Below are 26070 nucleotides of genomic sequence, written 5' to 3'. Positions count from 1 at the left end.
AGAAATTCTTTGTTTTCCACAAGCTAGTTTTGTCTTGCAGTAAAAAACTTGACTGCACCTGGAGAACAAAGTGGCCACTGTTGCTGCCTCTGAGCTCAAAAGTTTTTTATTCAACCTATGTAAATGCCACTGTCAGAAATTCATAAAGTTTCTCTCCAGAAGGCATCATAACCATGCTGCAGACAGCAGTGAGCTTACTATAATCTTCTTTATGGCCTGTCACATTCTGAGTGTCTTTCATTGCTGTATATAACAGCATACAGATAACATATAACACATAACAGATAACAACACAAGATGTGGCAGAGGCTTTGGGATAAAACAGAATCTTCTTGTTGGCCCCAAACAGCAGGAATTTTCTGGCAGATCCTGCTGCACAGGAGCTTAGAATTAATAATAAATGAATATTGGGAGAATTAGAAACTCGTTTTAACTATCCTTTTCTCTTACTATTACTGTTAAATAAATGTCAAGGTTTGAGATAAAGACCACGTTTGGAAAAGGTATTTGCATACAAACAACTGTATATTTCTGAATAATACTTTAATTTCTGTCTATTTACCTTTTAGAAAGAGAAAACCAGAAAGGAAAAAATAAATTTTCTATTCGTTTCAGAGTTATGGAAACTTTACTACAGTTACATGAAGGTTGAGTCTTTTGTCTCCCTTTAGCCAGAGAGTTCTATCCCCAAAATAGAAAAGTATGAGTAGACATTGGTCTGTTAGCGTACTAGAGACAGAGCTGAACTTTTTGGTCATTTTGCACAGCTTTTGAATGCTGCAGCTATGTAAAAGTAGACCACAGTTCTTCTCCTGACCCAAAGTAATGAATGCTCTGTTCTAGGAAGACCTTTTCTACAGCATGAGGTAAATTGTGCAGGCAAGAGGGCTGTATGTACACTGCCCATTTCCACCTCAAACCACTAAATTGTGAGAAATACCAAAAGCAAACCTTTATCTGACATTCGCATGACATTCAAAACAGCAGTGGCAGTGATAACAAAAGATACTTCCAGCTGCAGGAAACAGGCCTGAGGAGTTCTGAATTTGTGCTTTTCAGTTAGTTTTTTTTGCAACTGAAACAAGTGAAAGACACAATTTCCTACCTAACACTTTTATAGTATTGAAGGAAGACAAAGAAAATATTTGCTCACCAGTTTTATTTTTGAGGCGTCTATTATTTCTTCAATAGCTACTGACTGTTCCTTCTCCTTCATTTTTCTTTTTTAGTTAAACTTGTAAATGATACCAGAGAGTGCTAGACAGAAGTTTATATACTTAAGTGAACTTTGATTCTGACTTGGACTTTAAGACTAATCTAGTGTAGAATGTGATTGACAAAGCATTTTCATTGATGTTATGCAGCCTTTTCAAGTTAGCCAACCTAAGCAAATGAGGTTGTTAATGTTTACTCTGGCCCTTTCTCTAAAATAGTTTTGAACTTTAGCAGATTTTATCAACTTGCAAGGGTTGCCAAATTACATCAGTATTCACTGAATAAAAAATACTCATGTTTATGCAGCAGGGGGCTGCCTAGATCAGCAGTGCTACATGCACCTCTAAGAGAACGCTGGGTTTGCTTCATGTCTGAATAGTTGCAGCCCCTATTGAACTGAATACTTTGGAGCATACCTACTTGAATTTCTTCCTTCTGTATGATTTCTGAGAATGGGACAGACAGCAGCTTTTGCAATCCATCCAGATGGTCACCATCAATATTTAACAAATAATTAATACAAATACAAATTATTAATGTCATGATGAGAAACTGTGACCTCAAAGACCTTGCAATAGCAATGAGATTTTGCAGACAGAGTGAGTCATGCTTTTACTAATAAATAGTGTCTCCCTAAAATCAGATGCAGAGTTAAAAGATTTAATCAGAACTTTATAGCATCTGTAGTTAATAGAATCATAAAAATTAAAGAAGAAAACATCTTTCTGTCCTGTCCCAATCTAACTTCTACTCCATACCTGTACAACACAAGATTTTTTCCAAATGCCAAAGTAGCAAAACAAATACAAGCAAGCCATGCAGCAACTAAAGATTTTCCCCACAAGCTCTTTTCCTGCAAGAGTGGCAGAAGTGAAGCAATCCCACTGACTTGACTCCCAAGCAGACTGGAAATACACAGTAGCTCCCAACTTTGGTAAATAGTGAACTATGAGTATTTGAAATGAAGTCAAGAAAGTGAAGCAGTGAAGCCTCAGAAGATCCCTGAAGAGGTGACCCATTGCAAGGCACCCCCTTTACAGAGTATTGCCACCTTTTCCCTGCCCAGCTGCTTCCCCAACTCACAGCTGGCACAACCTCTGACTTCCAGCATGCCCAGGTGCTCTGGCCTCCCTTCTCTGGTAGTGATTTAGTTATTATTTTCTCAACATTTCATTCAAGGGGATAGTTAAAGAAAACATTTCTTAAATATTACAAATAGATCATAGTATCATACAATGTTAATGGGTTGGTATGGACCTTAAAGACCATCTAGTCCCAACCCTCCCTGCCGTGGGCAGACACCTCCCACCCAACCAGGTTGCTCAAGGCCTTAGTCAGCCTGGCCTTAAACACTGCCAGGGTTGGGGCATTCACAACTTCCCAAGACAACCTATTCCAGTGTCTCACCACACTCACAGTAAAGAATTTCTTCCTACATCAACTTGGAAATATTTTTTTCTTGCCTTTATTTAGTACTGGACATAGAAAAAAAAATTCATGGAAAGGTTTCCTATGAAGAAGCTTTCAATTTTCTTCCAAGCAACCTGAAAGGAACTGCTCCATTTAGTTTAGTCATTCAGTATTGACTACTCCAGCAACATGGAACTGAACTGATTGCACATACCAGCAGCTGGGCCTCTCCTGGTGACTTTTTGAAATCCAATTTCATGGTAGTGCTCCGCCTGCAGCATTGCTCTGCAGCTACTTCTTAGTTCTTATCGCCAGCCATCTAACTGCTAAAGAGCCTCTCTCCCCAGGCTTCTTCAAAAACAGTACTGAAAGCTCAGTTTTCTTGTGCACCAGAAAAAAAGACAACTTAGAATCCTTGAAAATGTTCCCAGGATTATATTATTTTTCCTACCCAGGTCTGTGCAAGAGAGGCTTGTGTCATTGCAGAACATTAACTTCCTCTCACTTCATTCTCATTCTAAGCCAGTCAATCTCCTAATGCTTTGGACATAAGTTTTAGTGGACTGCATGTCAAGTAGAGAGCATTATCCCAGTTGTACAGTGATTATTTGGACTGCAACAGTTATTTCTGAATGAAAGTACTGGTAAATTGCCAACTGCTTTCATACAGATCTCCATTGTAATTGCTAGATTACTGGGTTTACTGGTGAGTCCTAGGGCTGTATATGTATATTATCAAAACAACATTTAGTACAAATAAATGATTCATAAGACCACATGCTGTTAAATCACACCCTGAAAAGATCCTGTTGATTCTTGTTTTTTCTCTTTCTTCACTGTGATTAATGCTCTCCACATCTGCTTTAATATGTTTCTTAAATTTCTCTCTTTGCTGATATTAAAAGCAATGTAGAGCAGAGCTTTTTACTGCCTGCCCTAAAATATTAATGGTGGTGTAATATACACTTTGTATTAACACACCTAAATATCTACACTTCCTGTGTTCTGAACATTTGGAAGTATTAATATACCTTAAATTCACTACAGAATGTTAAATAGACTGTGAGGTTTTTGAATGAGAATGAACTTATGATAAAATGAAAAGTATTTACTTTTCAAATGTTTGTCACCATATCTGGCTTACATGACAGTAGTTAACTTCTAAAACTCATATAATATTTGTTTCATTTTTTCAGTGATTCCTATATGGTCAGGGACAAACCTGTTGCTCCTAATATGATACTTAGAGAAAAAATATTTTCTTATAATAAATAAATACTCTGCTGTCTTTTAATAAAAATTTCATACAACTAAATTATTGCAACAAGGAAAAATGATTTTAAATTGGTGCCATCTTCAAGGGTCTTTTTTTTATTAAATCTTACCTTCTCCATAATGAACAAACAGTTGTCATTAAATGACAGTTATTATTTTATAAGTTATGCTGAACAAAGATATAATTTGATTTAGAAATTCCTTCAGGAGAATCAAGACCTCTTGTATGTAGGGAGAACTTTGTCATACATTTTAACTGAACTTCTAAAAAGCTTCTATAAAAGGTAGGTTTCTGCCATTAGGGTACTCTGAAGAGCAACAGAAACACAGCCAGAAAATTCCCTAGTTTGAACAATTCTTAAGTGACCATTCAAAACCAGAAAGTTTCATGAAATTATAAATTTGGATCCAAACACAATAAAATCCAGATAATCCACTCCTCAGAAGCTGTAATTAATTATTTTAATGAGAGATGGAGGAATGTTCTTATTTTCACTTCTCTGATTCTACTAATACATAACTGTAATTCATTAATTCAGGGTCAGACAATGAGCCTTTGAGCAATTATTCACATGAGTGGTCTCACAGAATTCAATGTCTTCATTTAATGTGTCATTAAAATGGTACATGGCTGCATTTAACTAAAGCAAACATTAGCTCACTGCAACAAACAACAGGTTGCACTGTAAAAAGTGGAGATTACTCAGCCACTATCCACTGAGAACACTGAGGCAGGAATATGGCACCATGAATTTGATTTTTTTTGCTGAAAAAACACCTGAGCCTCTTGCCACACTCTGAAAACCACGTCAGTCCATTTCAGAATTTCAGACACTACTCTGCACATTTTGCAAAATCAAGACAATCTCAAGTAAGGAAAGCCTTAGAAGAAATTCCAGAAATTCTTAGGCATTATGCTGGAGATTTTGAAGAGAAAACCAACGCAATATCAGCCAGATACAGAGGCAACTCAGTCTCACCTGTAATCTCACTTGCTCTATGTTTGTGTCAGCCACCACAGCAAGGCACCTTGTGCAGGTGTCAGAGCTACTACGGCTCCTTGCTGAAGTACAACACATCTTCTCTAATTAGATGTTCGCTCATTCTTGATCATGCCTCCTAGTCCAACACTCTTGTAATACATATATGTTTGGCTCAGATAAGGAAATTTCATTATGTTTAATGTGATAATGGAAAACTGGATAGAAAAATTATTTTCTACCTGTGCCTCTATCTTTCTCTATTGCACAGCTTATGACCAAAATTTTGCTGGGAGATTTAGGATATTGCCTGAAAGATGGCATAAAACCAAGTGGTATGAGCTAAATACCTGAAATCATCTCCATATACCTAATTCTTTTGTATATTTTGAAAGTACACAATGCTAAAAGAGAAGACAGAGGAAGCAGAGACAATCTCCACTCAATTTCCTCACACAGATGCAGTTTGCATGCCTTGCTGAAGGCAGCCTTTATTTTGCCACAGTACTGAACAGAAAGATTTGGAAATGCGTGCTACTGCCTGGCTTACCTAGCAGCCTGCTGATTTCCTCAGCACAAATGAAAATCCAAATATTACTGCTTGTCCCAGAGGCACTCCAAGAGTGCCAAATCATTGCAAGCAAAGTACCATCAAGGTCTAAAAGACTTTGCATATTTCCTTCCTCATCAAGAGTAGGCTATTCAATAAATTTTAGAGACAGATGTCCTTCCAGGCTGAAGATAGAGGCTAATGAACCTGGAATTAGCATAGATTAACATCATCCAGTTTTAAAAGGTTTTGAGGGAGTATAGCTTCAACCCAAAACCCAGAATTCATGCCTCTCATCACCATGCCACACTATCATACCTGAAATTATCCTCCCCTGCCTCACATTAATTTGAGCCAAAATATTAATTCACTCCCCAGGGACCATTTCTTTGCTGTGTTCTGTACTGAGTGAGATATGTGTAATTCAGTCCAGCTGCATTAATTCTGTAGTTGGCATGCAAATGTCAACTACAACTGTATCAGGTGTTCATTGAAATGATAATTGGCATTAATGCTGGACTCTATAGTGGGCAGCATAGAAGAATAAAGAACTTGTCTCCTAAGGTATTTTTGGAGCCAGTGAAGTTCTGTAAGTCAGAAAAAGATGTTCCTCCAGGCGGCGATAAAGAGCAAGCACCTGACTGTTCTGAAGTGAGCTTAGTAGAGTGTCAAAGCCTGCGGAAATCCTTCTGCCTTCATCAGGGTGAAGTTTTCCTCTACCGGCGTACAGTTTAAATCCCTGAGGACAAACAGTTCTGGACATAAGTTAGGGTAGAGAGGACAACATATACCCTTCTGCAAAGTGCATTACAGTTATTGATATATATTACTTTCATAAATTACACTTTATGTGTTGTTGTGTCCAGAAGAGCTCCATCCTTCCTCTTCAAAATGTAATATATATGGAAATGTAAATAGTCTTTGTTAGTCCTCTCATATTTATTCACAAAGAGACATCACAAAATAGAAGTTTATTACAGTAATCCTTGTGAAGAAGTCACATTCCTCTTATTTGTCCTTGAAATTATTCAACTAAACTCAACTTGTCTGTATGAAAACCCAGAACTAGAGCCATGCTTCAGGATAAGACACTGGAGAACTATTACATGGGGAAGTTTTGACTTTTTTTTTTTTTTTTAGTTGAGGTAGATGGATCTTTAAGCAAGGTTTTAAAAGGATTTCTAGGGTCCAGAGACTTTTTATCCTTACTATTTTTAGCACTGCACAGAAATTAGTAACTCCAATGGGTTATGCACCAGACATTTTGCTGGGCTAGAACCCCAAATGCTATTCAGACCACATAAAACATCTGTGTCTCACCACACTGGAATCCTTTTCTGTAATATTATTGACAAAAAGGCAATCAACTGAAGAGAAAGGAGAACAGTCCACTGATACTATTCCTTTGTCTCTGAACTGTGATGTGCTTGAATCATTCAAAGAAGTTTTCTAGTATAAAAAGCAAGATGAAATTCAACAAAATACTTACAGTTCTTTGCATTAGTAAAGGAGTTTCAGAACAACCTATCACTTCATCATTAAAATTTGATTCCATATTGATTATGTCTTCAATAACTTCTTCCATCTGATAAAATAATATTTTAAGACAAATCACTACAAATAATAATGGAAAAAAAGTTATTTTTAAAATACAGAGGAATTAATATTGAATATCTATAGCAGCAATGAAACTGAATTTCAGAAGTTTATATCTTAAAATTCAAACAATTCCAACACTTCTATACAATATTCACATTTTTTTTACCTCTTGTGAAAACAGTTGTGGTTTAGATAAGAGAAAGATACATCTTTCTCTAAAACACCAGCCCATGGTCCTATTTTAACCCCTTATTGCAGCACCACAATCAGGTGTCAGAAATGCATTGTTAAGCTGTGACTGTGACCTGTCATCTTGATCAAATGTGTCATATCCATAGTGCATTGCTGCAGGAAGGAACCTGTGGCTCTGCAATTGTATGAGACACTAGAGGTTTGGTGCTACACGCTGCCCTCTTCTGCAGGTAGAGGTTTCTTTGTTTAACAGTACATGGGATATTTTTCCAGACAGCCTTCTGGTCTCACTTTTGATCTAATCTGAGCCAAAAAACTATTGAGGCATAGGGAATAGCTCAATAATTACTTGGGATGAAAGAATGAATACTTTCAAGGCCTATAGATACATATAGATCTGGACAAAGTACAACGTGAGTTTTCAATGATAGTTATGGTCCGGTTCTATTCACAATATAATTTTGGGAGAGATCCCCATGTCACTTTTAATTCTACTATCTGCAGCTCTTGGGAGCTGAAGGTATTGTAAGTGGTTCTGTGCAATGAAAGTATCACACAGACGTGGGACCTTTCAACGCAGACTTTTAAGCCACAAGGCCCAACACAGCTCATTCATGCCTTCCTCTCCCTCTCTAAAACCAAACTACTGTGCCAGGAAATGTGTCCAGGCTTATCTAGGGAAATACCTTCAGGGCCAAAATGATACTAAGAAATGCTGGCAGTTAAACAACATGAAGAAGTGCAGTTTACTGCACCAACCTGGGTGTTGGCTCTATGTTATTTACTAATATAACTATAGTCTACTCACAACCTCAGGGCACACCCCCATTAAGAAATTACACTGTGACAGTCATCCCCCTGAGTCTGAGATGAGATTATCCAAATCATTGCAAAATTGCCAGGATCTTGCCAGTGCCCGCTATCACCCTCCCAGTCTTCCCCAGGTGCCCTCTTGCTCACCAGGACAGAGGGTGACACAAGTGCAGATCAGACCCAAAATGCCTGAGAACAGTTCCAGAACACTGCACTTTGCCAGCATGGAGGTGGTCACACAGCTGTCCACAAAGGCCATTTAAAATAGCATTTTAAAGTAGCTCCAGAAATCCATAAACCTGACTTCAAATGTCAGTTGTCAATGCTGAAGGAATGGAGAGGCCCCAGATGAACTCTCCTAGAAGCTTTATGGGCTCCCTCATGCTTAGCTACATAACACCCAAAAGCTCAAATGAGTCATGGTGTATTTGTTAGATTCTTCTGTTCTATTAAGGTCAAAGACCTGATACAGCATCTCCATTTCTCATTTCTGTAGGAACTCCCCTTTTACCTAATAAACAGTCCCTTTTGAAATCCATTGAAGTATTAAAAGCCATAATGACTTACATCTCACACTGGCTAAGAATCTGATATTGTATTAGAGCTGCACCTCTATTAAAATCCATGGTGGCACTAAAGTTGGCATATCTTTGCCAATTTACTCGAGATAACCCATATAAAAATATAACAGCTAACTAAAAATGAGTGATTGATTTTTTCAGTAATATATTTAAGGTAATCAGTATTTAACTTTTTTATGCAGCTAGATTAATACCTTTAGACAGAAACAACTCCCATCTGAGAAAAGGATGTTTTTTCTTCGCAAACTGCATATTCATAAAATGTACAGCAACATATGATGCATGTATAAAAAGATGCAATGGTACATTTTATCTGGCAAGAGTCTAAAAGCTTGATCCTGCAGTAAGCTATTCAGAGACACACAAGGGAATAAACCACATAATTCAAAAGGATACAGAAAGCAAGTGCCAAAACCAAAGGCCCCTTGAAAGTTAAGAAAGTCATCTCTTGCCCACTTGTAGTGCAAGGTGGGTCATGTAACATTTTTGTCGAAGTAGACAAAGCCCAGCTCCCCTTTCCTCAACCCAGCTCTGCCCTACCGCATTTTGGTGTTCGCCTCCCAGGGCCAGCAGCTTGGTGACAGGGCTTTCTGGAGCGCCAGTGCTGCTCACTGGAGGCATGTGTGCGTTCCGGAGAATGGAGCTCACTCCCACCGGCTGGATTGTGTGAGAGTGGGACAGGGAGAGTGTCTGGCTGGACAGCTTGGTGTCAAGGGTCAGGTACTGCTTCACCTGGTGCCTCTGGCTCTGCTGGATGTGGTATCTAGACTGATTTTCCAAGTGTGTTTGTACCTGGGAAGGAATGGAAATAATTGCTGAAGATTCAAGTTGCTTGTATCAGTAGTTATACATGTGCTCACTTAAAAAACACTTCAAAACAATAGATTCGGCTTTAATAAGTCTTGGATAGAATTATGATTTTTTTCTTTTCAGTTTCACACACACATTTTATATTTGTTTACCATTTTCCCCTTGCACAGCTGAACAAACACTCTGAATAATTTTAAAGAAAAACAGAATTAGAAAAGATAACCATGATCCTGAGAAAAGACCGGAAATGTGCTACACATTTTTCTCAATTAAAAGTGATCTCTCTTGAGATCCCTGCAATCAAATCTACATGCATATATGTACTGTAAAATTAATATTGACTCTTTTGTTCATGAATGAGTAAATAAATGCACCAACCAATTTTAAATAAAATCAACAGCAACATTCCCACCTCAATCCACATTTGTCTCACCTTGTAATAAGTACAGTCATTAAAATGAGGCATTTCTGTACTTTTGCCATAGAGTCCTAGCTATAGCTCTGAATTACTGCACACTATCCACAAACTGTGCAGGCCTCTTGAAGCACCTCTTGAGGACAGATCACTTTTTTAGTGGATTTGGCTTTATAAACTAAGTGGTCATGCCAAAATGGCTGATTTAGACTTTGGGCCATCCTTTGATTACAGAGATTGACAGTTACTACTTCAAACAGTTCCCAGTTTAGATCAATGTCACATTCCTACAATATAACTACCAGAGGAGCACTGCATACACAAACCTTTATGTCATTTCAGCCCTGTGGCTCTCTCCTCTTCCTATGGCATGACTGGTCACAAGTGTCTTGTTATAATTTTTTCTCAAGTGGCCTCTGTGTAAGCATGATTAATATTTGTTAAATAATAGCCAGACTTGCTTTGAAGACTTTTTCTAAAAGAAATGTAGTCATTTAAGCAAATTAAACAATTTAAGCAAACTTCTTTTTGATTCCCCTAAAATATATAAGCAGAGATAGATAGCCATAAAAGCAGTTTTCATTTGAAGTAGCTATATTTTTGTACAATATTGCAGTACCTAGTTTATTTTTAATCATTATAGTGCAATTTTAATTATGTTTCTTTAATTTTCCATTCATGTAAAAAAGACAAAGTCTTGCAGTAATGAATATGAGATTAATTATTTTGATGTAAGGCCTAAAGTTATTAAATAATATTCCATTAAAATAATGATAAAATCTTAAATGCACTATTTGAATTTTCCCCAGGTTTATGTTAGGAAGGTATGCACAATATATAAGGTTGCAAAAATTACATGTATATTTGGAATTTACTTACATCATTATTTGTCTTAACTTAGATTTTTGTGTTAGAAAGTACATTATGCACTGTTTAAACTCTGATTTATCATGTGTAAGGACACATGTAAAATCATAACAAATAATTCAGATACTAATTCTATTTAGTCCTTCATACTTAAGCTCATATTGAAAATTAGATACTCAAGTATTTTCTTAAATGATAATCTAATTAAATCTATTGCATGTCAGTTTAACCATAGTATTATTTCTGGGCAAAATCAAATCTACTAAGGGAACTGGATGGCTGGAAAGGGATTTCTGTGTGCCCTCATTTCTGCTGCTCCTCCAGTAGCATCCATGGACAAGTCATGATTGGACCCTCACTGACTGAACCCACACACAGTCACCACTACCCAGAGCCTTCTGGTAGCTAAACAGCTGAAGATCTCTTTGCAGTAGTGCAGAACTCTGCAATCAACAGCTTTAAAAAGCACAGATTCTTTATGCAGTATAAATGGGACCAGCACATAGGCAACAATTGAATTTACTGCATTTCATCCCTATTAATTTTTTATATTAAATGAAGCTGACGAACCCTTTGTAACGTGCAATGAATTTCTGCCTTGGAATTTCTACAGGCCTACCTGAAGCTTAAAATCAAGATTATCCTACACCTTCAAATTAAATGGGAAACATAAGAAAATTTCAGTGCCCAGAATCTATACTGTCTTGTTTTAATTTGTTTTTAACAAGGAATTTTTATAGGTCTGCCACAAGAAAACTGCTGAAAAATCAATGGCCTGCTTTTTTTTTTTTTCCTCTGGGCCCCAGATTGCTAGTGGCAGACCAAAATCTCAGTACATCCTGTTTTCTAAGTGAACCACCACAGGGCCATCCCACTGGGCAAAGGGAAGATCTTTGAAAGACATTCAGCTAACTGCTGATGAGGTAAAAAGTAGTTTATCACAAGTGCTTATTTAGTATGATAATTTTTCAGTGATTAGATCCTGTCCTGAATTTACACAGGCAGAAAAAGAATCACAGCTTTGCTGATGTGATCTATGTTGCTGTGGTTTTGGAAACCTTTCCACCCCTTTACTGTGCCAGCTACAGTCATTACAAAGCAGAATCTTTGAGGTTAAAAATGGATCTATGCCCTACTTTTCATCTTTATACATTCTAAATAAACCTCAGTACTTACTGATAAAGTAAAGCACTTTTTAAAATGTAAAGCACAATGTAAAGACAAAGCAGAATATGAAACCTATTTTGTAATCATATTGTTAATGTACAATAAAAGCAAGTTGGGGGAGGGGAAATTCAAACTATAAGAAAGAAATATTGAGATTGCAAGTCAAGCTCTCTAAACATGGAGCATATTTTTAAAACTGTGCATATAATATGTGTGAACTAGTAGCAAAACCTCAAATCTTTGTAATTTTATAAAACCAGATAGCACAGTGTCTCATTCCAAGTATGACTGATTTATTCTCCATTAGGATGTTGCATGACTTCTGTTATCTTTTATCAGTGGTATGAAGGTATGTTTCAACTTAGATTTTCTGAATATTGCAGATGACTTTAACTCTTTTAAGTAAGTATTGCCAAAATTCCAAATGTTAAACTTTGACTTGATTTTGAGCTTCATTTTAATGATGCACAAGGAGCAGTTAAGCACTGGCACATGTTGCCCCGGGAGGCTATGGAATCCCCATCCTTGGTGATTCACAACACTTTTCTGGACAAGGCCCTGAGAACCTGAAGAAGCAAAAGAAATCTAAAAACAGACAAGGAAATTTGAGTTGATAGTCTACATGTAGAAACTGAATAACCATTATCAAGTCTGGTAGAAAGAGGATGGTGTCAGGTTAAGAAGTTCAGTGAAATAAATGCAAAAAGCAGAAGACATGAAAGATCAGTTCCACATAAAGTAATATCACAAATAAAATAACCAAGCTCAATACAGACTTAGCTGCTTAGAGACCTTAATCATGTGCATGTTTTAGATCTGCAAAATGCAATCCTTCTCAAAAAGTACAGGGGGAAAAAAAAAGATTTTCCAGAGTAGAAGAATTATTTTTCCCAACAATCCTAGTATGGTATCCTCCAGCAGTACTGGGAGACCGATTTTTCAATTCAGAATCTTTTGAGGAATTCCCATAATCTGTGATAATATTTTACCAGAGCCTATGTGGAATTTTATGATTCAGATGTTGATGCTGATATACCTTTTACTGCCACAGCAGTCTGAATATAGGGTTGCATTCCTTTTTTTTTTTGTCTCTGTGGGACAGTGAATATTTCATCCTTTGTTTTAAGCAGAAAAGCATGAAGGATTTTCAGGATAGTGTATCCAATAATCTGGCACATCTGTGGATCCTGGATTCTCACCTCTGACAGAAATTAAGCAGGGTAATTTGATAAAGCATATCTCCTAGCTCTCAGCAAACCATTTTCTATTAAATGCCTCTCTGCCATCCAATTGCTTTGTGAGATGGATGACCTTGTTGGCATACCTGATTTCTAGGACTCTCTAGGTTAAAAAATTGGCACTCAGTGACCACCTTATGATCCAAACCCTGACTCAGACAAACCTCAAACCCAGCCCAGGACTCAGTGTTGTTCTACTGGTACATCTGCTCTAGCCCGTGGTACAGTCGCTCACCTGGCCCTTCCTGCCAAGCACTCCTGACACCACATGTGCAAAGTGTAGCAAGGTGATGGATTTGTGCAGATGAAGTGCTGGTTCTCCTCCCAGACATTCTCTTGGAGCAGCCATCTACTTTAAATGCTATTTATCCCAGATTATTTGAGGAATGAAAGGAAATTAACTCCCTTAATAGGCACTGCTTTTGTTTAATACCTTGCTTTCCCAAACAGAACGAATTTAAAGTATACACAGAACCAGAAGCTTCAAGCATGAAAGGAGTCAAAACCATCCAACACAAATGCAAATATTATAACTCCACCAGTTCCAAAAAGTTGAAACAGAAATGAAAACTTTGAGATGGATTTTGTAATCCAGAAAAAGATCTCAATGCACTGGAAACAGATTGTACCTATTTCTATTTTATATCTCACTGACAAGCCAGTTCTGGGAACAAGAACATAACAGCCTTTCAGAACTACAGATGCATATTCAGACTTCTTCAATTGTTCTTTCTAATTTGAGCACACATCATCCTGTTGTAACACTGCAGTACAGTTGTGCAACATCTTTTCCCATATTCACACCAAGTTTGCTTTCATTTTTAATACATTGCACAATGGCATAGCGAGACTTTCAGCAATTTATTTACATAAAATGTTTTACTTCACAATTTGCTGATGGAATTTTTCTTTTGCTAGTAAAAGAATATATAGCATGTCAAAATTTAGAAAAAATACCTATTTAGGGGACCTAAAGAAGGAATGAAAAATGACATTGATATTCCATTAAGCAGCAGTGCTACATCTTTCTTGGTGTTCCACTAAGAGCAAGCAGGTGACATCTGTATTCCCAGGCTGCTCAGCCCAACATCATTCCCGAGAGAAATAATAGGAAAACTGAAAAGAGATTCAATTAATAAATTATTAAAAGATAGGAATATAATTAATGCTAGTCAACATAGTTCTGTGCAAAATAAGCCTTGTCAAACAAATCTACTTCTGCTCTTTGATGAGATTTTAAGTTAGGTTGCCAAAGGTAACGATGTAGGTATAATACACTTCAACTTTTGTGTGCCTTTTGACTTAGTATCACTCAATATTCTAATTAAAAACATAGCACTGCACAGTATCAATAAAGCGTGTTTTAACTGGATTAAGCATTGGCTAACGAACATGCATAAGAGAGTGATCAGCAAAGGCTTGGCATCAGAAAGAGGGGCTGTTCAGTCTTGTATTACTGAATTTACCCTATTTTAACATCAGTGATTTGGGACTAATGAAATATAAACTAAAAAGCATAAATATTTTTAGTTCCCAGTCAGAGTAACACAAATCTGCATATACTGGAGGTAGAAATGCAGGATGCAACAATGAAGTGAACACCTTGAGCGATGAGTCTGTAAAAAATTTGGGGTCAAAACAAGCCAGCAACTCAGCAGGAGTGTCCTACTCATGCTATAGAAGGAAAGAAAAAAATTGCATTAAAAATAGTGAATAGGAGTCTGGCTTTACCCTGAATTTATTTATAGATCAGGAAAGATCAATAATGGTAGCCTAAAAATATTTCTACCCTAAATATTTTTGAAACATTGTTGAAAAACAGAAAGTATGTAGAAAAGAGCAATGGAAACAATTGAAAACTGAGAAAAGGGTATTTCAATGAAAGCTTAAAGCTCAGTTTTTCTTGTTCTTCTTGTCAGTTTGTGAAAAAAATTGTGAAAATCATGGGACATGCTGAATGTGAAAGCTAGCACAAAGGGCATGTTAAGAGCCACTAGCCACAAGCTGAAGTGAGACACAGAAGAAACTGTGTGCATAAACACTGAAGTACACAAAAGGAAGTTCTCTAACTACTGTTTTCTTCAAACAAAGGATCAATAACTTTCTGGGAGAGATAGAGTATGCAAATCCAAGGTCTACTTTTATCAAACATATTCCTGGACTCAAAGCTGAGTACTAAGGTAATAACTGGATGCAATACAAAAGGCCATGACTTTATAGGAATTAGAATGAGGGGTCTGATAACTCTTGCTGTGTTTAAGTTTTGTGGGGTTTTGGACCTGAGAGCTGGTTATTTTAATGGCAACCTTTGATGTAAATTCACTCTGAATTTAATAAATGCTTAAATCTCTGCTACAAAATAATAAGCTTAAAGATGACCATAGAATACTGCACAGAACTCAGCAGACTTCACTGAAGTTTGCCATTTATGCTGGATATTACTTTGTTTCAGTGTTTTTAATAGCTTTTGAAGAAAATTTTTTTTACCCTGATAGGATTGCATCATTTATCATCAGTCCTGAACACAACGCCTCTCTGCAAATGAGTGATGGGACTTCATGTTCTTTTCAGCCACTGTACTAGAAAATAAGCATTTAATTATCCACTCTTAATTATTAAAATGTTCCGTAAGTACCCAGAAATTTTAATTCCATTTTAAGATAAGAAACACAGTCAAAACACAGACTATTTTTGCTCTGTATCTGAGGACTTTCAAATGTATTTTAAGGGTTAGGAAAAAAAAAGCATTTTTAGTTATGAAATAATCCTTTTTAACATCTATTACAAATGAATATCAGTTGTTTGTTTCTCCTGCTCTATTTATTAAACGTTTTTGAGGAAAGACTATTTGCAAAATTATTCCATAATAAAATGAAAATTCAATTTAACTTGGGAATTATACACTTCTGTTCTATCCTAAAGACTATCACCAAATACTGTAGCTGCTCACTTTAATGTTTCATTTATAAAAGCATGCGTGATTATGCCAATTAATTACTTAAGCTAAACACAGTAATTAATTTTTTAATGTGAATATTCTTCCTATAGGAACTTTGATCTGACTAGATGAGACCTTCCCATTAATATGCATGAAGAAAGAATACAAAAGACATCTAGTCTGGAAACTTACATATACCCAACTGTGTTTAGTTGATGCCTTACAGTAGCTTTCAGGTTAAGAAAAAATTCTCATATGACTCTAGTGCACTATTTCTCATCTTATTTAACCTTTGACATCATATTCATCAGGAACTTGTGAATATTCTTTCAAGGGTGGAGGGACTGAAGAAGAAACATTTAAAAGCTCATTGACAAAGACCATGTCTTCAACGATGACTACTCCTTGTGTATTTTGGTCTCTCAATGTCTAAAAATAGCTGATAAATGTAGGGTAGAGTGGGAGTAATTGGAAATTCTCCATCACACTTTCAAGTATTATGAAAAGCAAGAGGAATGTGGGAGCAAAACAACTGCAAAACAGATTCTCAGAAATCAGTGCTGGGTGAGAAAACTTTCTTTGCACAGAATAGGGAGCAAAACAGTGTTTCTCTGAGGAGGAGAAAGGCAGCAGAGCTCTCAGGGATGTGGCTAATAGAAGCTAGATCTTACAGCTAACCATTTCCTGACAAATCCCTGTGCAGGCACTGGGATTTTGATAACATTTCCCCATTGTGGTATTCTCTAGCACTCACTGAACATTGATGGAGCTCAGTCCTTTCAGGTATTCCTCTGTGCTAACCTCCTTGTGCAATCAGAAATGACTTGGGGGAAGCCAACTACCTGCACTGAGCAACTACAGAGACATTATCAAAGAGAGCACTTCCATTTGCACCCGTGTACCTGAGACACTCTTGGCTTCTTAATTGAACTCCTGCAGTTAAGATACACACAGCTCTGATGGCTTCTTATCCATCACCAGCTTGACTTCTGAAGAAAGGATCCCTAAGGTCTTAAGGCCAGCTTGTCATGTTTTAAAATAACAATGAGTCTCGATGACTTTATGGTCTTCACTGGTAGAAAAGAATCAAGTTTTTAACATTGCACTATAAAAACATCTTATAAAGTTAAGCAAAGCAAACTACAGGAAGTATTTTTACAAAACCATCCCTTTGATTTAACTTGGAATTTAAGTTGAAAATCTAAACTGTGAATAAAACCAACCACTACAAGTAATAGGCCACACAAGCATAACAATGGTTCACAATCAAATTAAGAAACCCCAGCTAATATCCTTACTTCTACTCTGCACAGTGACCCTGTCCATGCTCTCACTGATTCATGAAATCTGTGAATATAATAAATCTTTACTGTTCCTGTTCCTCTTTATTGTTGGTGTTATTACAGGACAGTGAATATGACTATTGCATTTCAAGAATGTAAAGAAACTTTCTGTATGGCTAGGTATAATTTAAAGAGCTAGGTCCTGATACCTTTATTTAACTACTTGTCTCTGCCTCCAGAAGTTATTCAAATTAGGTCAGCTACTAAGTCGCTATTAAATGGAGAAGAGCATACCACAAACAGGCTCAAAAATAATCAGTTTTGAATATAGAAAGCACAATCATCTCCTTTTGAATTAAAAATGTTAGTGACAGTGAATTTCCATCAGTGTGGGTTGTTCAATCCTTGTAGGGGAAACTAAATAGCAACATTAAAAGTTCTGTATTTGTCAACTCCAATGACTAGCACGCACACGCAGAAATTAGTTATAGCAGCATGGGAAATCTGTCACCATCAGAATGATGTGTTTTATTCAGCAGTTCCAGATTTTCTGGTAAGTGTCATACATCTAAAAGAAATCTACTCCAAAATATAGGACTCATATAACACAGGCTAATAGAAAACAAGGAAAATTCTTGTGGACATAAAAGCTTATATTTTAATTTCAGCATTTTTAACTATTTGACTTCCAATGAAAGAACTCAGACAAGACAACTGTATTTGTCTGTACATCTGTACAACAGACTATATTATAAATACACATATAGTCTATTTTGTTATTCATCTCTAAAGTTTGTCATATGGGTCTGACATTGGAGAAATGCAGTTGGTATGTGTACTACACTTATGTGTAATAATAATTTCAAAATACTTAGGTTTTTTCTTTGATTTCTAATTTTTTTCATATGGCAACTATATTTTTTTTTCATTTTGTCTCACTTTAAAGGTTAAGAGAACTCAGAAAGGAGTCAGCCTTAAAAAGTATGAAGAGGCATCATGAAGTAACAATTTTGTCATTTGCTGTAGACTTTCTCTGGCTCCCCAGAGGAGTATACACTGTGTCATTTGAGATTAAGTGATGGCAGTAATATCCCTCTTGTTCAGTTACATCCCACAAAACAGATCTAAAGCCTTGAAGCTAAATCTAAAAGGTGTATTTTCCTAGTATGCAAAGATACACATCAACTATAACGTGGCAGGAAAGTATTGATGGTAAAACTGTAAGAGTGGCAAACAGCACTCTCACATTTAAGTATATATCTGAGGGAGAGGTGTCTTTTTGTCCTTACTTCCTCATTCCTTTGGACTCCATTGTTTTTACAGTGAGAGCTGAAGAAGATTTCAAAGCCTGAACATAGTAAACCTAACTCTGGTGTGCTATTCTTCCACAAAAATAAAGTTTGAAAAGTTAAGTGTTTTGTATCTCAGGCTTTGCCTGTTTCTAATATGAAAGCTTCATGAATGTATGCCAAGGGACTACACCGACATCCTCAATAAAAAAAAAAAAAGGGAGCTTATTGGTTGGAAGGCATGGTCAGTTTGTTAAAAGTGGTAACAAATTCACCACCAGATGACAGCACTGCTTGTTACTGCCCCTTTTTTGTGTGTTTCAATCCTCCTTCATTTTGAAAATGAACTAAAGAAATATGCACTCCCCAGCCCATGCACTGCAAGAACAGAGGAAATAAAACTTGTGCCATAAGGTGGTTTGGTGAGACAGTCACACTGGGGAGGCTCATCTGTGGGACAAGATATTTTAAGACTGTGAAGGGTTATAGCTTCTGTAAAGGCACAGACAAAACTAGCTTCAGTCTGAGAAATGTGCTATTTCTATTTCCTCAGTCTCAGAATGATAAAGAGGGCAAGGGGGGAAGCTTTCAAAGTAGGCATCTTAGGTTCAGGTTCACAACATGGTTTTTGTGAAGTCAAGGCAGCAGCATCATTTTAAGCCAGCTTAGGATCTGGCCACAGAGTGTGCTTTCATACAAAGCGAGCAGATTGGGTTAGCTGACAGCAGTAGGTGATGCTTCTGTCAAAAACAGGAATGGCACTTCAAGGGTAGCTATTTGAGAAAAAAGTAAAAAAAAAAAAATAAATTTCATATCAGCTGGCAAAAGCATTTTTTAAAAACCTGCCTGGCCTATTTTGTACCCAAATACATTTTCTGTCTGTAAGTGGCAATGAGTCTGAGTGTGTTCATGGCCCAAGGATGCTGCTGACATGCTGTTCATGGGGTTGGCAAATATTATTTACTATTCATTACCTGAACATCAGCCAGAAATCTGTGTACTCTGGCAATCTGTGTACTTCAGCAATAAACTTCCACTTATGGACTGAGAGTAGTAGCAGTGAATTTAAAATGCATTAAGCACATGGCCCTTGAAATATTTTAATAACTTCAAAGAATTTGTGGGTCACTATTCTTAAAAATAAGAGTTAAATAAAGAGCCTAGCTGTAAGTGAAAAAACACATAATATTACCAGAAATTATCATGAATATAAAAGTTAGCCTAAAAATTTGTAATTGATTTTGAGGAATATTTTCTGAACTATAATTTTGTATGTCTGAGTCAGAAAACATCCATTTCAGACTAACACTTATGAGCATCTGCTGAAGACAAGGCAAGCAAAAAATTTATTTAGGGAGCACTTACAGTGTACAAAGCTCCAAACACTTAAGTTTTGCTGCACTCTGCAGTTGACAGGAAAGCTCACTAAAATAGCATAATTGGTACTTTCAGTACTGAACTGAGAAATCAGTCTTGCCTTTTGATGTGTACTAAAACTAATCTTAGTTCACAATATGTTCCACAGTACTAACTCAATTAGTAAAAAAAAGTTAATACCATTTCTAATATGCAAAGATCAAAATTCAGCCTTAACATTCTGAAATCAGCCTTTAAAAAAAACTTAGAACCAGAACAGCTGTAAAACCACCATAAATAGAATCAAAAGTCAGGCTAGCAGAAACAAGAACATGTTCTTCAGTATTACAGTTGTACTCTGCAGAATTTCCATCTCAATTTAGGTACAACAAACCTTTTTGCACTCACTAGACACTATAGAATTGGAGTTGTAGGAGTGATATTAGGCTAAGCTCAAACTACTTAGCAGTTTCCACCTAATAGCCACTAAATAAAAACATTAATTAACAAAAGATGATTGATTTTACTGGGATTAATCAAGAGAAACTCCCACTTAGTTTAAATGAGAGTTCTGTGTGAATATGGAATTAAAGCTTTCTACTGGTAAGCCATTATTAAGAGCATTATTTATAAGCTGTATTGTACAGAACAAGTCTTTCAAATTAAACGATCCTAATGTGGAAAGGAATGTGCAACTTAAAAAGAAGTTGTTAGGGTTGCCTAGAAAAATTATTGTGATATCTATGTATCTGTGTGAAGTACTTTTGGTTGAAAGAAAGAATATTTAATAATAAGTATTTTAAAGAATCCTCTAGTATTTTTCCACAGAACTTTCAGCAGGAAAACGTCACAGTGTTTGCACTGCAACAAAATGGTGCACTGTGAATGTTAACACTATGATTCAGTAAGGGAGTTTATCAGTATTAACAAATTTATTTAATTATCAAGTGAGTTAATTAGCATTTTGCTGCATAATGACTAGGCCATGTTACAGAGAGAAGGCAAATGCTAGTCTCTGTGGTCTAGCTTAAGAAGCTGGCAGATAAAACTGTGATTCCATCACACATGCAAAATGAATCAGTTAGCCTTATTTCCATCAGAAAGATAAAAGCACAGAATTATTGATTGGTCAGCATCATCACCTACCTGCAGTACCTGGACTTCTATCAGTTTTATCACCTCTACACAACAGCACTGCCCCAGAGCCTGGGTACCCAAACACAGAATGGCAAACAAGAAAAGACTAGTACAAATCTGGCCATGAATAATACATGTCTGTCTATATCCAGTCGGTTGGAGGGGAAGAAAGGAGAAACGGTTCATAAGGGCATTTCCTTAACTCTGGCTGGAATTTCAGCTAAAGAAGAAGTGATACAGAACATTTAAGGAAATAAACTTCTTATCTGTGTCTTAAATGCGTTATTAACTGAATAGTATGTGCCAGAAGAAATCAATAGCGTAACAGTATGGCTGTGTTAGCAGTTTCCTTCAATCTTTTTTTGTCGTTCTGTCATCACTGTTGCCGTTCAAAAGACCACAATGCCTAAATGGTTCGTGACACAGAACTCTTCCTATTGTAGTTTTTTGTTATTATTGTTATCTGGAATGAGATAATTATCTTCAACATAAAATACTAGGGTTATTCTCAACCCAGTTCACAATCACAGTTTATTCAGCACTGTCTCAAAGTAGTTTAACAACACAGTTCACTGAGATTTACTCAGGCTCATCACACTTCTGTTAGCTGGATGCAGAGCATATACCTAAGACAATTAACTTTTGGTAATACTCTTATTTTTCTCACTCAAGTCCAGATTTTATCCTTTCATTAGTGGCCCTCAGGACTCTCACACTGAATTAACAGGTGGATAAGTGCTTGTCAGTGGGAGGAAGGCTTTCTTACAGAAAATTAACACAAAGTACAGCATAGGTAAACATGGCTTCAGACTATAGCTGTGCTGATCTCTGAGATTTTCTTTCCTTTTTCTTCCTTCTTTGACCACACATGCATGAGTGCACAGCCTACAGTTAGTCAGGATGATCTCTTCATTAGGTAGGAGTATCCTTCTCTAAAGATTACAAAATCCCACTACTTGAAGTGCAAAATTGCTGCTGTCCCTCCTCATGGCTGGATTTTCAGCCGAAGAATTTAGCTTGTCACATTAATCTATGAGTCTCTAGCCCAGCTAATTTAACCTACATTTTCAATTCTTGAAGCAAGATTTTCATGGAGACTACTGAACATTCATATTCACTTCCAAAAATACATTTTAAATTATTGTAGATTTTCTCTCTTCAAAAACATTTATAGTGCAGTTCAGTGGAAATTTACATTTAACAAGGTAAATGAAAAGGTCCTTTTCAGTTATGTCAGCAAGACCCTTTTCCCTGGTAAAGTCACTGTAAACCTTGAATGAGAAACTAACCATAGTATCAACAAAGAATACTCGAGTCACCTGAGATTTGGAGATGGCATTATCCTTCTATTTACTGGAAAGCTTTGAGGCAAAGTTCAGAGCAGCTGGAAGAAGAGGATATGCTGACTCAGGATGAGTAGCCACAAAACAAGAACTGGGTTTAATACAATTTCAAAAGAGGAAAACACTATGACAAATTTAAAATAGAAAATTTAGATGATCTAGATTAAGCTGATAATGTAAGCATAAAAAAATGGGCCTTGAAAGAAAAGCTGTCAGAATACAAAGCAATAGGAAAAACATTAAGATCACTTCCTACTTAGAGGGTATTTTGGTTCTCCCTCTATTCCTAACCATAACACTTGAGGGAAAGAAAAGCCCTTGAAAAGAAAACAAGCAGAATAAAACTAATGTCCTGGCTGAGATAATTTTCTTCTCAGTAGCTGGTACAGTGTTGTGTGTTGGGTTAAGTATGGGGATAATGTTGATAATACACAGATGTTGTTCCTAAGTTGTAGCTACTGTAAGTCAGGGACTTTTCAGTGACTCGTGTTCTGCCAGTGAGGAGTTGCCCAAGAAGCTGGGAGGGAGTATGGCCAGGACAGCTGACATTAAATGGCCAAAAGGATATTCCTCACCACAAAACTACATGCCCAGTATTGCCCTTTCCGTCTCTAACCAACACCCCCTTAATGTAATATAAATAAGGGAAAATTTACCTGCAGGGGAGAGACAGTTGTGGCTCAGAGACAACATCATTGAGCAAGTGATGAGAAACTGTATTGTGCATCACTTATCTCCCTCTCTCCCTCTCCTTTCTACTACAATTATTAGAAGTAGTATCAGAACTGTTGTCCTTGTTATGGTTATTATCTTTTATTTGCTTCAATTATTAAATTCCTTTATGTCAACCCATGAGTTGCATTTTCTTTTCTTTTCTTCCTGATTTTCCTCCCCTTCACATCACTGGGTGGAGAGGAAGGGGAAGGAGAAGTGAGCAAGCAGCTGTGTGGTTTTTAGTTGCTTGCTGAGGTTAAACCACAGCAACTGTAAAGGAAAAGACAGATTAGTCTGTCATCATAATGAAAACTTAAACAAGCCTTAACAGAATTAAAGGAAAACTGGAGAAGAGGAGACTTCTGTGTATTTTTACAGAACAAAGTGTCGTGATGTTAGATATGAAGCTCAAGACACCACAGGAGTATATCAGCCAGAAAGTTCTTTGCCAGCATGAGCTGGGAATCATACAAAAGACTACCAGCAAAACAAGAAACAGTCATACTCCCAGCAGGAGTTTTGATCATCTTATGGATCCAAACAATATGTATTTTTTTTTTGTTGCTAAGGCTTTCTTCAAGGTGGTAAATTTTGGACAGACAGAGGATAGGAAGGTGAATAATTTAAAGCTTTTATTTCTTCATTAAAGTAAATTTCAGCCTATCTCACAACCAAGGAGACAGTACCAGCAGCATGGTTTCACTGTTAAGAGGATGCACACAGAAACTTTTTTGAAACAGATTTTATGTTAAAGTGTGAAAGGTGTGTGTCCACTGTGTAAAAACTACTGTGGGTTGGAGGGGAATAGTGTCTCATGGAAGAGAAGTCCTGGGCAGAAATTCATTTTTTTACTAACTATACTTCAAATACTGAGCAGTAAGGGACCTGCAGATTTTTATATTTTTTTGGCTGAGGAGTCATTAAGAGTCACAGAAAATTCCAGTTAACATTTTTAATCTTGATTCCTCTTTACAGATCTTAGTTTCAGTATATGGGGTGTCCTGTAGTCCTAGGATTTAGAATACAATGAAGAGTGTTTAGAAGATAGGTGAACATGGATATTAATTTCCTAAACCAACTTTTAAAGTCCACCATTTGGGGGGTCTGATATAAGGCACTCCGGGGTTCCCTTGATGTGACAGATAGAGAAAAAAGTCTGCACAGAAGCAAGACAAGTAAAAATAACTCATGGTGCTCGTGGCTGCTGTAGAGTAAAATTCTAAGTCATTTCACTGTAGGCTTCAGATCTGGACATTGCCTCTGAAGATAATGTGTGGAGGGTAAGCAAAAGAGAAAGGCTGGTAAGAAAACTGGAAGGGAAGGAAGAGAATTGCAGCAAGTGTCCTACAAGGCCACAGGAAATAGAAATGTACATATAATCCTTGACATATAGAGATTGTTTACAGCCTGATCAATGAAACACATTACAAATTCTGTTTTATAGCTGAACACTAAAATCAATCAGTATTAAAATAGCATATATAGAATATTGGAGATGAAAAATGGGGGGTGGTTTAGTGGTTCTCTACTAGTGATCAACAGATGTTGACCTCCTTGGGCCACATCTCCTTCCTCCTATGTCTGAACTTTCACTTTAGCAACACAGAGAACACAGAAGGTGGACACAAAAGCAGTAAATTATTTGTAGAGGGGTAAGAAGTAAATGTATTTAATAAATATTAATTCTCAATTTTTCCTTCCATTTTTCTGTTCCTCTAGAACTTTTTATAATTGAATAGTTTTTGATTCCACAGATAAATAGAAGGGGGGTTTTACCTACTTATTTCCATTTCCCAGATTTCCCTGCTAAGTAGCAAGGAAATTACTTTATTTCCCTTTATTTTAATTATTTTATTTCCATCCACCTCATTGGAGGTGTGATGGTGAAAGTGTTTGTTTTGGTTTTATCTTTGCTTCTAAGTTCAAGATGTCCTTATCCTTGCTAATACCTTTCTTGCCCTGATGCTGCAACTATCTATAGTTTTCCATTGTATCCTGAGAAGGGCTTTCACTGATTTCAGGGAAAATAGTCATATGGACAATTGCTTGTAGGACTGGAGCTTTAATCAGTAATTGTCCACAGCATCCTGCATTAATGAGCTATGAAAGAAGTCTTTAAGAAGTATACCATACTTCAGTTGTGTGAAAAAGAAGGAATATACTATTCCTATTTACATGGACTCCTATCCCTATTGATCATGAAACTTTGAATAGCCAGACGATATGTATGTCTTGGAAGACATAAGACAACTAACTGGCTTTCTTGGCTTAAGTTAACATTTTTTAATCACCAGACCATGATGTGGCTCCACTACACTAGGTTCTTCTTGAATGCAGCGAAACAATCATGCCATTCACAGGAAAATCACTCTTTCCACAATACTTGCCAGTAATTTAAATTACAGTGGATTGGCACTCAAGAATGCTGTGTCCCCTGCGCTTGCTACATCTTCCCTGTACAGCCTTGAGCAAGACTTTGAATTTTCCTTGGTAAGTTTGAATAACAGTGTCTATTTATCACTATTAGTATATCTTTTTCATCTTGGAAAATTCTGAGGGCAACAATTATTCCAGTCCCCTTGGGACAATGTCACCACCTCTTCACTGGGACCTTGAATTGAAACATTTCTTCTTCTTCTTCTACTACTATTACTACCACCACCAATAATAATAATAATGCCTTACTTGTTTGCAGTAGAAGAAAACAAACAGATTAAGCAACTTTATTTTTAGCAATACAATGTAAGACTTTGAGGTTAAATATAAAAATCCAGTCTTTTCTCTTGGATAATAAACTATAAATCCCTGTTAAGAAATTGGTAGTTTATGGACAAGAACAGACAGTAAAATACTTTCTTGCCATTGTAAGATTTATTTTTCCGGTTTATTAGAAAATTA

General features: G+C 36.6%; 1 protein-coding gene across 3 annotated transcripts in view; it reads right to left on the bottom strand.

Moving 5' to 3' along the window:
• TFEC (transcription factor EC) overlaps window positions 1-26070 on the bottom strand; it is a 153443-nt gene that overhangs the window by 29511 nt on the left and 97862 nt on the right. For all 3 annotated transcript variants that reach the window (XM_086887048.1, XM_086887050.1, XM_086887051.1), the window contains 2 exons: window positions 9156-9407; window positions 6920-7015 (listed from right to left, as the gene is read on the bottom strand). In XM_086887048.1, the coding sequence (XP_086743174.1) occupies window positions 6920-7015; window positions 9156-9407 (348 nt within the window). The remainder of the gene's footprint in view (window positions 1-6919; window positions 7016-9155; window positions 9408-26070) is intronic.

The sequence above is a fragment of the Cyanistes caeruleus genome, chromosome 4 (assembly GCF_971803275.1).
Source record: "Cyanistes caeruleus chromosome 4, bCyaCae1.hap1.1, whole genome shotgun sequence".
NCBI classification, from domain to species: Eukaryota; Metazoa; Chordata; class Aves; order Passeriformes; family Paridae; genus Cyanistes; species Cyanistes caeruleus.
This window is presented reverse-complemented; position numbering and strand designations above follow the sequence as displayed.